Below are 14409 nucleotides of genomic sequence, written 5' to 3'. Positions count from 1 at the left end.
AACTTTACTAATTCTGGATCGCTGAGAACGAAAATGAAACTTAAAATTGTTCATTGGCTCGTTTTCAAGATTGGCTCTATGAATAAATCTATGAGTGGGTTTGGATAGTACTTACTTTTTTGGCAAAACAATGAATGATGCAATCTGAAGCCGGTATTGCATCATACATGACATTAGGTTATTCCTAGAAGTCGCTGATGATGCATTCATAAGTCAACTGACATCACTCTGCTGAACCAACTGGTCTTATATCAGCTCAAAAAATAAAAATTCATACAGTGCTATGCACTCGAGATCAAGTCTTTGCTTGACAAGAGATGCTCCGTTTCATGAATACAAGAGACAAGCTGCCAAAAAATAAATAAATAAAAACCCACTGTGTACACACAGAATAAGTACTAAACCTATTCAGTACTTATACATAATTGGTTTTTGCAATTTGGTTCATAATACATTTTATTTATATAAACTTTTTGCTGATTTCCTAGTGTTACATAAAGAGAACAGGTGAAATATCATGTAAACCGACCATAAACACATGAAGAGACCTAGTTTTACAATTTATACTTAAAACATTACGATCTACACAATGTACATACAGTTAGGTCCATAAATATTTGGACAGAGACATTTTTCTAATTTTGGTTCTGTACATTACCACAATGAATTTTGAACAAAACAATTCAGATGCAGTCGAAGTTCAGACTTTCAGCTTTAATTCAGTGGGTTGAACAAAATGATTGCATAAAAATGTGAGGAACTAAAGCATTTTTTAAACACAATCCCTTCATTTCAGGGGCTCAAAAGTAATTGGACAAATTAAATAAAACGTTCATTTCTAATACTTGGTTGAAACCCTTTGTTGGCAATGACTGCCTGAAGTCTTGAACTCATGGACATCACCAGACGCTGCGTTTCCTCCTTTTTAATGCTCTGCCAGGCCTTTACTGCAGCGGTTTTCAGTTGCTGTTTGTTTGTGGGCCTTTCTGTCTGAAGTTTAGTCTTTAACAAGTGAAATGCATGCTCAATTGGGTTGAGATCAGGTGACTGACTTGGCCATTCAAGAATATTCCACGTCTTTGCTTTAATAAACTCCTGGGTTGCTTTGGCTTTATGTTTTGGGTCATTGTCCATCTGTATTATGAAACGCCGACCAATCAGTTTGGCTGCATTTGAGCACACAGTACGTCTCTGAATACCTCAGAATTCATCCGGCTGCTTCTGTCCTGTCTCACATCATCAATAAACACTAGTGACCCAGTGCCACTGGCAGCCATGCATGCCCAAGCCATCACACTGCCTCTGCCATGTTTTACAGATGATGTGGTATGCTTTGGATCATGAGCTGTACCACGCCTTCGCCATACTTTTTGCTTGCCGTCATTCTGGTAGAGGTTGATCTTGGTTTTATCTGTCCAGAGAATGTTCTTCCAGAACTGTGCTGGCTTTTTTAGACGTTTTTTAGCAAAGTCCAATCTAACCTTTTTATTCTTGAGGCTTATGAGTGGCTTGCACCGTGCAGTGAACCCTTTGTATTTACTTTCATGCAGTCTTCTCTTTATGGTAGATTTGGATATTGATACGCCTACCTCCTGGAGAGTGTTGTTCACTTGGTTGGCTGTTGTGAAGGGGTTTCTCTTCACCATGGAAATTATTCTGCGATCATCCACTACTGTTGTCTTCTGTGGGAGTCCAGGTCTTTTTGCATTGATGAGTTCACCAGTGCTTGCTTTCTTTCTCAGGATGTACCAAACTGTAGATTTTGCCACTCCTAATATTGTAGCAATTTCTCAGATGGGTTTTTTCTGTTTTCGCAGCTTAAGGATGGCTTGTTTCACCTGCATGGAGAGCTCCTTTGACCGCATATTTTCTTCACAGCAAAATCTTCCAAATGCAAGCACCACACCTCAAATCAACTCCAGGCCTTTTATCTGCTTAATTGAGAATGACATAAAGGAATTGCCCACACCTGCCCATGAAATAGCCTTTGAGCCAATTGTCCAATTACTTTTGGTCCCTTTAAAAACAGGGTGGCACATGTTAAGGAGCTGAAACTCCTAAACACTTCATCCAATTTTAATGTGGATACCCTCAAATGAAAGCTGAAAGTCTGGACTTTATGTCCATTATATAACTATAACTTGAATATGTTTCAGTAAACAGGTAAAAAAAAAAAAAGCAAAATTTGTGTCAGCGTCCAAATATATATGGACCTAACTGTAAGTATAAAATTTAAAATATCTTGGAAGCCATAGCTAATCAGCTGATTAACTGTCACTTCTAATTCGACACACCAAATTTCATAATAGCCAATTTCATCTCTGAAGCAGACAACTTCTGAAAAATTGGTGACCAGTGTAACATGAACAATAAAGTTCAAAGTACAGGTCATTTTCAGCCAAAACTGTAACAACCATATTTAATTTGACAACTTTAAATCATGCAATGTCTGAGTTAGTGCACTTGAAGGTCTTAAATGTAACTAAACAAGCAAACATCTTCCCACACTGTGAGCAGTGATACGGCTTCTATCCTGTGTGAATGCGCTGGTGTGTTTGGAGATTACTCTGCTGAGTAAAACTCTTCCCACACAGTGTGAATGCGCTGGTGTCGTCGGAGATGACGCTGTTCAGTAAAACTCTTTCCACACTGTGAGCAGTGATACGGCTTCTCTCCTGTGTGAATGCGCTGGTGTGTTTGGAGAGTACTCTGATGAGTAAAACTCTTCCCACACAGTGAGCAGTGATACGGCTTCTCTCGTGTGTGAATGCGCTGGTGTCGTTGGAGATGACTCTGACGAGTAAAACTCTTCCCACACTGTGAGCAGTGATACGGCTTCTCTCCTGTGTGAATGCGCTGGTGTGTTCGGAGAGTACTCCGATGAGTAAAATTCTTCCCACACTGTGAGCAGTGAAACGGCTTCTCTCCTGCGTGAATGCGCTGGTGTCGTCGGAGATCACTCTGAGAAGTAAAACTCTTCCCACACAGTGAGCACTGATACGGCTTCTCTCCTGTGTGAATGCGCTGGTGTTGTTGGAGAGCAGTCTGATGACTAAAACTCTTCCCACACTGTGTGCAGTGATACGGCTTCTCTCCTGTGTGAATGCGCTGGTGTTGTTGGAGATGACTCTGATGAGTAAAACTCTTCCCACACTGTGAGCAGTGATACGGCTTCTCTCCTGTGTGAATGCGCTGGTGTGTTTGGAGATTACTCTGCTGAGTAAAACTCTTCCCACACAGTGAGCAGAGATACGGCTTCTCTCCTGTGTGAATGCGCTGGTGTGTTTGGAGATCACTCCGCTGATTAAAACTCTTCCCACACAGTGAGCAGAGATACGGCTTCTCTCCTGTGTGAATGCGCTGGTGTAGTCGGAGATTACGCTGCTGAGTAAAACTCTTCCCACACTGTGAGCAGTGATACGGCTTCTCTCCTGTGTGAATGTGCTGGTGTCGTCGGAGAGCAGTCTGATGACTAAAACTCTTCCCACACTGTGAGCAGAGATACGGATTCTCTCCTGTGTGAATGTGCTGGTGTCGTTGGAGAGCAGTCTGATGACTAAAACTCTCCCCACACTGTGAGCAGTGATACGGCTTCTCTCCTGTGTGAATGCGCTGGTGTGTTTGGAGAGTACTCTGATAAGTAAAACTCTTCCCACACAGTGAGCAGTGATACGGCTTCTCTCCTGTGTGAATGCGCTGGTGTGTTTGGACATCACTCCGCTGATTAAAACTCTTCCCACACAGTGAGCAGAGATACGGCTTCTCTCCTGTGTGAATGCGCTGGTGTAGTCGGAGATTACGCTGATGAGTAAAACTCTTCCCACACTGTGAGCAGTGATACGGCTTCTCTCCTGTGTGAATGCGCTGGTGTCGTCGGAGAGCAGTCTGATGACTAAAACTCTTCCCACACTGTGAGCAGTGATACGGCTTCTCTCCTGTGTGAATGCGCTGGTGTTTTTGGAGATCACTCCGCTGAGTAAAACTCTTCCCACACTGTGAGCAGTGATACGGCTTCTCTCCTGTGTGAATCCGCTGGTGTCGTCGGAGCTCACTCTGACGAGTAAAACTCTTCCCACACTGTGAGCAGTGATACGGCTTCTCTCCTGTGTGAATGCGCTGGTGTACTTGGAGATGACCCCGTTCAGTAAAACTCTTCCCACACTGTGAGCAGTGAAACGGCTTCTCTCCTGTGTGAATGCGCTGGTGTGTTTGGAGATGACTCCGTTCAGTAAAACTCTTCCCACACTGTGAGCAGTGAAACGGCTTCTCTCCTGTGTGAATGCGCTGGTGTCGTCGGAGATCACTCTGACGAGTAAAACTCTTCCCACACTGTGAGCAGTGATACGGCTTTTCCCCTGTGTGAATGCGCTGGTGTGTCTTGAGTGCATTCTGATAACTAAAACTCTTTCCACAATCTGAGCAGTGGTGAATTTCCTTCTGTATATCATTATGGGAAGTATCAGAATGGACAATATCAGTTGATGTTGGTTGACGACTGCAGCATTTGGAGGGGATCTGAAGCTTATATTTAATCTCTCCTGATTCTCGCAGTCTCACGTACTCTTCATAGTGGCATCTCTGGATATGCTTGTCGAGGTAAATTGGAGATGCATCGGAACGAGGGCATGTGGAGCATGAAAAGACTTGCAGCAGAGTGTTCTTTACTTCTGGAGAAATGAAAGGACAAAAATAACAAATTGAACATGAAATGCAACAAGATTATAAAATATAACAACACTAACCCAATGTAAGCAGTGCTTTTACTGAAAATCAAGATTCTACATGAATTAAGACTGAGACAAAAACAAAAGGTTGCGGACTAAGATATAGCAGCCTCTAGCTTGGAATACTGGGAGATTCAATAAGGTCCTGGAACAGCAGCTATGCACAGCATTGGCCATAGCCCCGTGGGTCTGAGCGACCAAAGGGGAGTTGTTGGTTCCTGTTGGACATCATGTCAAGTCTAGGTAATGGCAAGCCTCGCCTTATTTACATCTCATCCAGGATTGAGAAGGAAACTCGGCCCTCACATTCAAGGTTCTAAAAGATCCAAAAATGGGCCTTATTTATCAAACTGGATATGGATAGATTTATTTGCAAATCGTTTCTAGTAGCATTTACACAAGCAAATCTGTATTTTCTATCTGGATTTTTTATATGGATTAGGCTGTCAAGTTTAAAACACTTATTAATTTCAATTACACACTAATTTCATGAAATTAAGTTTTGTGGGATTTTGTGAAGCCCCATATTAATGTAATTGATGAAAGCAAGCCAACATCCATAAATTAAGACATATAACAATAGTCATTTAATTTAAATGTAGGCATATAAAAATAAAAAATAAAAAGGGACACACTGCATCGGTTCAGATGGCATTCAAGTAGGTCTGCAGCAGTAGGAATTTCCTTACTGCAGTATTTGAAGAATGCCACGGTGTGATTTGTAGTACTAAAGCAACCAAACCTCCATGTGTTTAATTGTTCGTTAATTCATCAGACACTGTCTGTTCCTTAACATGTTGAAGTTCTTCAGCTGCAAGAGTTTAAAGTGCATATCCTGGACCTATTTATTTATTTTATACATGAAAAGTATGTCCCTTTACACACTCATCCAGAAGGGTAATTTTGCACAAAACCATCTGTCGACAGCAGAAAAAAATAAAATAACAAAATGCGACATCACGAAAATCAGTGTCTGCCGGGAAATTCAAATGCCAAGTTTTTCCAGAGGCGGACCGATTCGCATCAAATGGCTTGATTTCAACTGAATTTTTCTGGTATTGCGCAAGGTAAAAAACATTTCAGAGAATGCAGAATGTTATAGATATTTGACCAAAGTTTAATATAAAATAGGATAATTACATTGATCTTGCTCCTGAATTTACCCGTGATATGCACTTTAAGGAGCTAAAATTTAACATAATTAAAGAGATAAGTTCTCCATGGTATGACTCTTGTAGAATTATTCAGTTCAGTTGGTCGGGTTCAATGCCCGAACTGATGATCACATCATCAGTTTTTCTTTGGCTAATCAGACACAAGGTACGCCACCACTCTTGCCGGAGCGGTTGGGGGTTAGGTGCCGTGCTCAAGGGCACTTAAGTCAATCCTGCTAGTCTGGGGAATCGAACCAGCAACCTTTTGGTCCCAAAGCTGTTTCTCTAACCATTAGGCCATGACTTCCCCTTAGAATTATTGAATTCCATAAAAATACTAAAATTGTTATTGCTTGTTAAATTGCTTGATAATATAACCATCACATATGCTCCTGTAATAAAGCAAATGTGTTGCAATTGATTTGTATAATGGTTGATGGGTTTGACTGACATCTGCATTATCCAATTAACAACTTTGCTTGGTTCAGACACACTGCATGTGTGTGTTCAACTAACTTCTTTCCAGCCAGCTGGTTATATTGCACTGAAGGTATTATAATGCCGCGCCCCAGTGTTTCTGTAATATGGGGAGGTCTGACATTATCCTATATTATGTGTTTGCTGTGACAGGGCATCCCCCCGATTTCTCCCCAATTTTCTCCCTAATTTAGCCATGGCCAATTTCCACCCATCAGACTCCTCTCCAGTATCACATAACAGCTACCAACCAGGGAGGGCTATCATGTGCTTCCTCCAAGACAAGAAACACCAGCTGACCACGTTTTACTCATACAATGTCAGGGGGCTGCAAAGCACACTCGGACGAAAGCCCAATCCACTTACTTCCTATTAAATGTGCTCTCACACACCCAAGACTGGCCAGTGTAACTGACAGGGCAGAGAAGAGAGAGCATGCCATCTCTCCCTCCCAGAGAGCCCAGACAATTTTGCTCTCTTGAGCTCCCAAACACAGATGATTGTGGCGTCATCAGGATTTGAAAGTGGCAATATCTGGATGATGGGGAGGATGACGGGGACAACACTTTTCTGCTGTGCCACTTGGGATCCACAGGGCATGCATTTTACACTACTTCTGGTTAAACTGGGCATGATGAATAAAACTACAACAATATCTTGTGGTTTACTATATACAGTGGTGCTTGAAAGTTTGTGAACCTTTTAGAATTTTCTATATTTCTGCATAAATATGACCTAAAACATCATCAGATTTTCACACAAGTCCTAAAAGTAGATAAAGAGAACCCAGTTAAACAAATGAGACAAAAATATTATACTTGGTCATTTATTTATTGAGGAAAGTGATCCAATATTACATATCTGTGAGTGGCAAAAGTATGTGAACCTCTAGGATTAGCAGTTAATTTGAAGGTGAAATTAGAGTCAGGTGTTTTCAATCAATGGGATGACAATCAGGTGTGAGTGGGCACCCTGTTTTATTTAAAGAACAGGTATATATTAAAGTCTGACCTTCACAACACGTTTGTGAAAGTGTATCATGGCATGAACAAAGGAGATTTCTGAGGACCTCAGAAAAAGCGTTGTTGATGCTCATCAGGCTGGAAAAGGTTACAAAACCGTCTCTAAAGAGTTTGGACTACACCAATCCACAGTCAGACAGATTGTGTACAAGTAGAGGAAATTCAAGACCATTGTTACCCTCCCCAGGAGTGGTCAACTAACAGAGATCACTCCAAGAGCAAGGCGTGTAATAGTCAGCGAAGTCACAAAGGACCCCAGAGTAACTTCTAAGCAACTGAAGGCCTCTCTCACATCGGCTAATGCTACTGTTCATGAGTCCACCATCAGGAGAACACTGAACAACAAATGGTGTGCATGGTAGGGCTGCAAGGAGAAAGCCACTGCTCTCCAAAAAGAATATTGCTGCTCGTCTGCAGTTTGCTAAAGATCACGTGGACAAGCCAGAAGGCTATTGGAAAAATGTTTTGTGGATGGATGAGACCAAAATAGAACTTTTTGGTTTAAATGAGAAGCGTTATGTTTGGAGAAAGGAAAAACACTGCATTCCAGCATAAGAACCTTATCCCATCTGTGAAACATGGTGGTGGTAGTATCATGGTTTGGGCCTGTTTTGCTGCATCTGGGCCAGGACGGCTTGCCATCATTGATGGAACAATGAATTCTGAATTATACCAGTGAATTCTAAAGGAAAATGTCAGGACATCTGTCCATGAACTGAATCTCAAGAGAAGGTGGGTCATGCAGCAAGACAACGACCCTAAGCACACAAGTTGTTCTACCAAAGAATGGTTAAAGAAGAATAAAGTTAAAGTTTTGGAATGGCCAAGTCAAAGTCCTGACCTTAATCCAATCAAAATGTTGTGGAAGGACCTGAAGCGACCAGTTCATGTGAGGAAACCCACCAACATCCCAGAGTTGAAGCTGTTCTGTACGGAGGAACGGGCTAAAATTCCTCCAAGCCAGTGTGCAGGACTGATCAACAGTTACCAGAAATGTTTAGTTGCAGTTATTCCTGCACAAGGGGGTCACACCAGATACTGAAAGCAAAGGTTCACATATTTTTGCCACTTATAGATATGTAATATTGGATCATTTTCCTCAATAAATAAATTACCAAGTATAATATTTTTGTCTCATTTGTTTAACTAGGTTCTCTATCTACTTTTAGGACTTGGGTGAAAATCTGATGATGTTTTAGGTCATATTTATGCAGAAATATAGAAAATTCTAAAGGGTTCACAAACTTTCAAGCACCACTGTAGTCAGTTTTGCAATAGCAAGATATGCAGTGGGTGGACTTCACGTGTCTCAAAGGAAGCTGATAGACTTCACCCTCTCTGGTTGGTCATTGTCATATGATCAAGAAGACCTACCTGGTTGGTGGAACAGGCCACAATGAGTTCTCTGGGGAATGCTCTAGTTATTGCAGACTGCATTGTACAACAGCTTTCATCCCAGAAACACTGGTAGGCTCAGAAACATCACGAAATGATGCAGAAAATAACATCTATAACCTCTTAGACAAAAGTAACACCTTGCTGTCTGGTTGTTCCTGTAGGTGCAGGACTGAGTTCTTTGGTGTGCTCCTCTTCATACCACACCAAGAGCTCCTGTCCTGGGCTAATGGATCGACAGCAACGATACAGAATTCCCCCTTGATACTCAAATGCCACGAGATTCTGTTCTTCTTCATTACGGGCACAATTCACATACCTAAAAGAGTGAGGCAACGTTTCAGAAAAAGGTAAAAAATTACATCAGAGTTACAGACTTGGAGAAAGCATGGTGGAAATATCAATGACATGAAGATAAAGTTCTTCCAACAAATGAGGAGCTGTAAAATCAAATCACTAAAACAACCCAACAGCTAGTGTACTGCTCACCTCATCCAATTCACATGCGTCTCACTTTTGGCATCGATGTATTCTTCACACTGCATGCTCCTGTATACCTGTAGAAAAATACCACATTTACATTTTTTTTTTATCCACAAAATCAATACAGTGGGGCAAAAAAGTATTTAGTCAGCCAGCAATTGTGCAAGTTCTCCCACTTAAAAAGATGAGAGAGGCCTGTAATTTTCATCATAGGTACACTTCAACTATGAGAGACAGAATGGGGGAAAGAATCCAGGAAATCACATTGTAGGATTTTTAATGAATTAATTGGTAAATTCCTCGGTAAAATAAGTATTTGGTCACCTACAAGCAAGCAAGATTTCTGGCTCTCACAGACCTGTAACAACTTCTTTAAGAGGCTCCTCTGTCCTCCACTCGTTACCTGTATTAATGGCACCTGTTTGAACTCGTTATCGGTATAAAAGACACCTGTCCACAACTTCAAACAGTCACACTCCAAACTCCACTATGGCCAAGACCAAAGAGCTGTCAAAGGACACCAGAAACAAAATTGTAGACCTGCACCAGGCTGGGAAGACTGAATCTGCAATAGGTAAGCAGCTTGGTGTGAAGAAATCAACTGTGGGAGCAATTATTAGAAAATGGAAGACATACAAGACCACTGATAATCTCCCTCGATCTGGGGCTCCACGCAAGATCTCACCCCGTGGGGTCAAAATGATCACAAGAACGGTGAGCAAAAATCCCAGAACCACACGGGGGGACCCAGTGAATGACCTGCAGAGAGCTGGGACCAAAGTAACAAAGGCTACCATCAGTAACACACTACGCCGCCAGGGACTCAAATCCTGCAGTGCCGGACGTGTCCCCCTGCTTAAGCCAGTACATGTCCAGGCCCGTCTGAAGTTTGCTAGAGAGCATTTGGATGATCCAGAAGAGGATTGGGAGAATGTCATATGGTCAGATGAAACCAAAATAGAACTTTTTGGTAAAAACTCAACTTGTCGTGTTTGGAGGAGAAAGAATGCTGAGCTGCATCCAAAGAACACCATACCTACTGTGAAGCATGGGGGTGGAAACATCATGCTTTGGGGCTGTTTTTCTGCAAAGGGACCAGGACGACTGATCCGTGTAAAGCAGGGGTGCCCAAATTGATCCATAAAGGGCCGTGTGGCTGCAGGTTTTCATTCCAGCCATGCAGCAGCACCCTGATTTGGCTTATTCAATCAACTGACACACCCACCCTTTAATCAAGGGTGGGTGTGGCTGCAAGTATTTGACTGTGTGAAGACAGTTCAGTTGATTGAATGAGCCAAATCAGGTGTGCTGCTGCATGGCTGGAATGAAAACCTGCAGCCACATGGCCCTTTATGGATCAATTTGGGCACCCCTGGTGTAAAGGAAAGAATGAATGGGGCCATGTATCGTGAGATTTTGAGTGAAAACCTCCTTCCATCGGCAAGGGCATTGAAGATGAAACGTGGCTGGGTCTTTCAGCATGACAATGATCCCAAACACACCGCCCGGGCAACGAAGGAGTGGCTTCGTAAGAAGCATTTCAAGGTCCTGGAGTGGCCTAGCCAGTCTCCAGATCTCAACCCCATAGAAAATTTTTGGAGGGAGTTGAGAGTCTGTGTTGCCCAGCGACAGCCCCAAAACATCACTGCTCTAGAGGAGATCTGCATGGAGGAATGGGCCAAAATACCAGCAACAGTGTGTGAAGACTTACAGAAAACATTTGACCTCTGTCATTACCAACAAAGAGTATATAACAAAGTATTGAGATGAACTTTTGTTATTGACCAAATACTTATTTTCCACCATAATTTGCAAATAAATTCTTTAAAAATCAGACAATGTGATTTTCTTTTTTCATTTTGTCTCTCATAGTTGCGGTATACCTATGATGAAAATTACAGGCCTCTCATCTTTTTAAGTGGGAGAACTTGCACAATTGGTGACTGACTAAATACTTTTTTGCCCCACTGTATATGGCTTTAAATGAGGTTTACAGAAACAAGAACAATGTCTCATGCCAATATTATTAAGCCTCATGAAGGCTGAATTAAAGGTTTTTGACTGTATTGTAAGATTCACAAAACAGCTGACAAGCTCCAAGATGAATTTAGTAACTATAGGAAAATGCAGGCAAGGCTTTATCAGAGTTTAGGCAAAGGAAAGGTTTCTCATAAAAGGCTTTACTTCTGACATGGCAAAACTGTGCTGTGAATCAGACCTCTCTGATAAATATCTACCTGTCCCTTGTGTTTTGGTCTCTAAACAGACAGCTACAAAAATACACAACTTTAAAAGTCAGTTCTGTCTCTAAATGGGTTTTATATAAAATATTTTTTATCTGTACAAGTAATATTTATTTGGGCGCCACTGTTGTTTTAGTTCAGTGTAGCAGTGTTCATCTTTAATTTAAATGATTATAAATTTACTTTTAGTCTTGTGTCCTGAAAATAGTAGTTACATTTTAATCTTTTTTTTGGTCAAGATTTCATCAATGGAACTCAATTTTAGTCTATCAATGTTTTAATCATAATTTCCTCAGATAGTTGCATGGTACTTGTAAAATATGCCCTGTAGTTTTAAGAGGGCCTGTTGCAGCAGGGGTTTAGCCGGATTCCCCCCCAGCATATGGCTGGTTTTATCACTATGCAGAAGTTACAGTACTCAGCATAAATGAGTACACCCCCTTTGAAAAGTAACATTTTAAACAATCTCAACGAACACAAACAATTTCCAAAATGTTGACAAGACAAAGTTTAATATAACATCTGTTTAACTTAGGATGAAATAAACACCGAAGATGCTTTGCTACAAGCAGAGACTGCAGGAGCAACTAAGGATGTGAAAGTTAAAGATCAAACTGGTGGAATGTTGTGGTGTTCCTAGGGACCCCTTCTGCATCCTCAGCAGACATCTCAGGGTCACAGGTGTTTCGCCCCTAAACCTGTACACCTCTCCTGAGTGGGGCAGCAAAGGCTGAGTTAGCCTTCACCTGCAGAAGGGGTCCAGCTACGATTCCTTGACAGCCACAGCCACCTGGAACTAGTTTCGGCCACTGTGGCTATCTCCCTGATGGCCTTCCGCAGTTGCTTGGGATCAAGCCCAATCTTCTGCAGGAAACTGTGCAACGATGTTGCGGGGAAACCCCGAGCGCCGACCTCGATTGGATAGAGGGTGGCATGCCACCCGACAAGGCTTGCCTCTTCCACTATGTCCTGGTACTTAGCCTTCTTTGCCTGGTGGGATATGGCTAGCCTGTCTTCCCAGGGAACAGCGAGTTCGGCTAGGATGACAGACTTTGAACTCCTAGAAAGAAGGATCATATCCGGTCTGAGGGTAGTTGCCACGACCTCCTGAGGAAAGACCAGCTTCTTCTTGAGATCCACGCGCAGCTCCCAATCTGTTGCACAGTGCAGCAGAGACGGTAGGTTGTTGGGTCTTTTTCCCTTCGGAACCTTGCTGCCCTCTAGATGGAAGCTTGTGAATCTTGGTGGTGCTGGCGGCTGTTTGTTGACATTGCCTCTCTGCAATTCGACCCACTTGGCGACCTCGGTGAGGACTTTGTCGTGTCTCCACCTGTAGCGCCCATACGCGAAAGCTTTTGGGCAACTGGTCAAAATGTGGTTCAGTGTGCAGAGGCTGGCGCCGCACTGACTGCAAGATGCCTCCTGCTCCTTGCCCCAGATCTTCAAATTGCTTGGTGTGGGTCGGAGATCGGACACAGCACGCAGCAGGAAGTTCAGCTTGCCTTGGTCAGTAGCCCACAGCTCTTTCCAAGACAGTGGCCTCTCGAGCACCTCTTCCCACTGCATCCAACGCACCTGGGAGCCCAGCCCCGCCGCTTTAATACGACGGTCTTCTTCGGCTGTCTCCCGGACCCTTTGCACCACCAAGTCCCTTCTATCTAATGTGCTGCTTTTCGCCCAGCTCTTGACGCTGTAGTTGCCGAGCCCTAAACGTCCCCGACACACAGTGCCCAAGATTTCCTGATGCCTCCAGTAGGCTTCTGCTTCCTTCACCGCTTCCAGGGGTTTCCACTTCCTGCCGCAGCTGATAGCGGTGCTTGCATGTCTGACTTTTGTGTCCTTGGAGAGTAAAAGCGTGCACGCTACCCTTGCCTTGGTTACCTTAAATTCTTCAACGACGGAGGAGCATGGTAAATGGAGTATTGATGACTTGCTGTAGAGGTTGACTGAGCTAAACGCTGGAGGGACACCCAGCCATTTCCGGATAAACCTACTACAGACTCTCTCCATTGCTTCTACCCTGGTTAGTGGGAAGTCATAAAGCAGAAATGGCCACTGGAGTCTTGGTATGATGCCATGCTGGAAGCACCATACCTTGAACCTGCCCAGCAGCAAACTCTTGTCGATTCTCCTCAGCCACTCCTTTAGTTGGGCTGAGGTGTCCTCGAGGTTCCCTCTGTCCTTCAGGGCACTGTCGTAGCTCTTCCCCAAGCACTGGATTCGCTCCTCCTGAATGTTGCATGGTACTTGTGAAATATGCCCTGCAGTTTTAAGAGGGCCTGTTGCAGCAGGGGTTCAGCCGGATTCCCCCCCAGCATATGGCTGGTTTTGTCACTATGCAGAAGTTACAGTACTCAGCGTAAATGAGTACACCCCCTTTGAAAAGTAACATTTTAAACAATCTCAATGAACAGAAACAATTTCCAAAATGTTGACAAGACAAAGTTGTTTTTTTTTTTTTTTTTAAGATATTTTTTTGGGCTTTTTGCACCTTTATTGGATAGGACAGTGTAGAGACAGGAAATGAGCGGGAGAGAGAGAGACGGGAAGGGATCGGGAAATGACCTCGGGCCGGAATCGAACCCGGGTTGCCCGCATTCATGGTATGGCGCCTTAACCACCTGAGCCACGACGCCCCCTGACAAGACAAAGTTTAATAGAACATGTTTAACTTATGACGTGAAAGTAAGGTTAATAATAGAACTTAGATTACACGTTTTTTTCAGTTTTACTCAAATTAGGGTGGTGCAAAAATGAGTACACCCCACAACAAAAACTACTACATCTAGTACTTTGTATGACCTCCATGATTTTTAAATGACAGCACCAAGTCTTCTAGGTATGGAATGAACAAGTTGGCGATATTTTGCAACATCAATCTTTTTCCATTCTTCAACAATGACCTCTTTTA

At 42.9% G+C, this 14409-nt stretch overlaps 1 protein-coding gene across 8 annotated transcripts in view; it reads right to left on the bottom strand.

Annotated features, from left to right (window-relative positions):
- Window positions 1-480: 480 nt before the first annotated feature.
- LOC132894679 (zinc finger protein 260-like) overlaps window positions 481-14409 on the bottom strand; it is a 414543-nt gene continuing 400614 nt past the window's right edge. For all 8 annotated transcript variants that reach the window (XM_060934821.1, XM_060934823.1, XM_060934817.1 and 5 more), the window contains 3 exons: window positions 9262-9329; window positions 8913-9091; window positions 481-4667 (listed from right to left, as the gene is read on the bottom strand). In XM_060934821.1, the coding sequence (XP_060790804.1) occupies window positions 2563-4667; window positions 8913-9091; window positions 9262-9329 (2352 nt within the window). In that variant the 3' untranslated portion in view covers window positions 481-2562. The remainder of the gene's footprint in view (window positions 4668-8912; window positions 9092-9261; window positions 9330-14409) is intronic.

This window comes from Neoarius graeffei, chromosome 11 (assembly GCF_027579695.1).
Source record: "Neoarius graeffei isolate fNeoGra1 chromosome 11, fNeoGra1.pri, whole genome shotgun sequence".
NCBI lineage: Eukaryota > Metazoa > Chordata > Actinopteri > Siluriformes > Ariidae > Neoarius > Neoarius graeffei.
The sequence above is the reverse complement of the archived record's forward strand: the minus strand, read 5'-3'. Positions and strand labels throughout refer to the sequence as shown.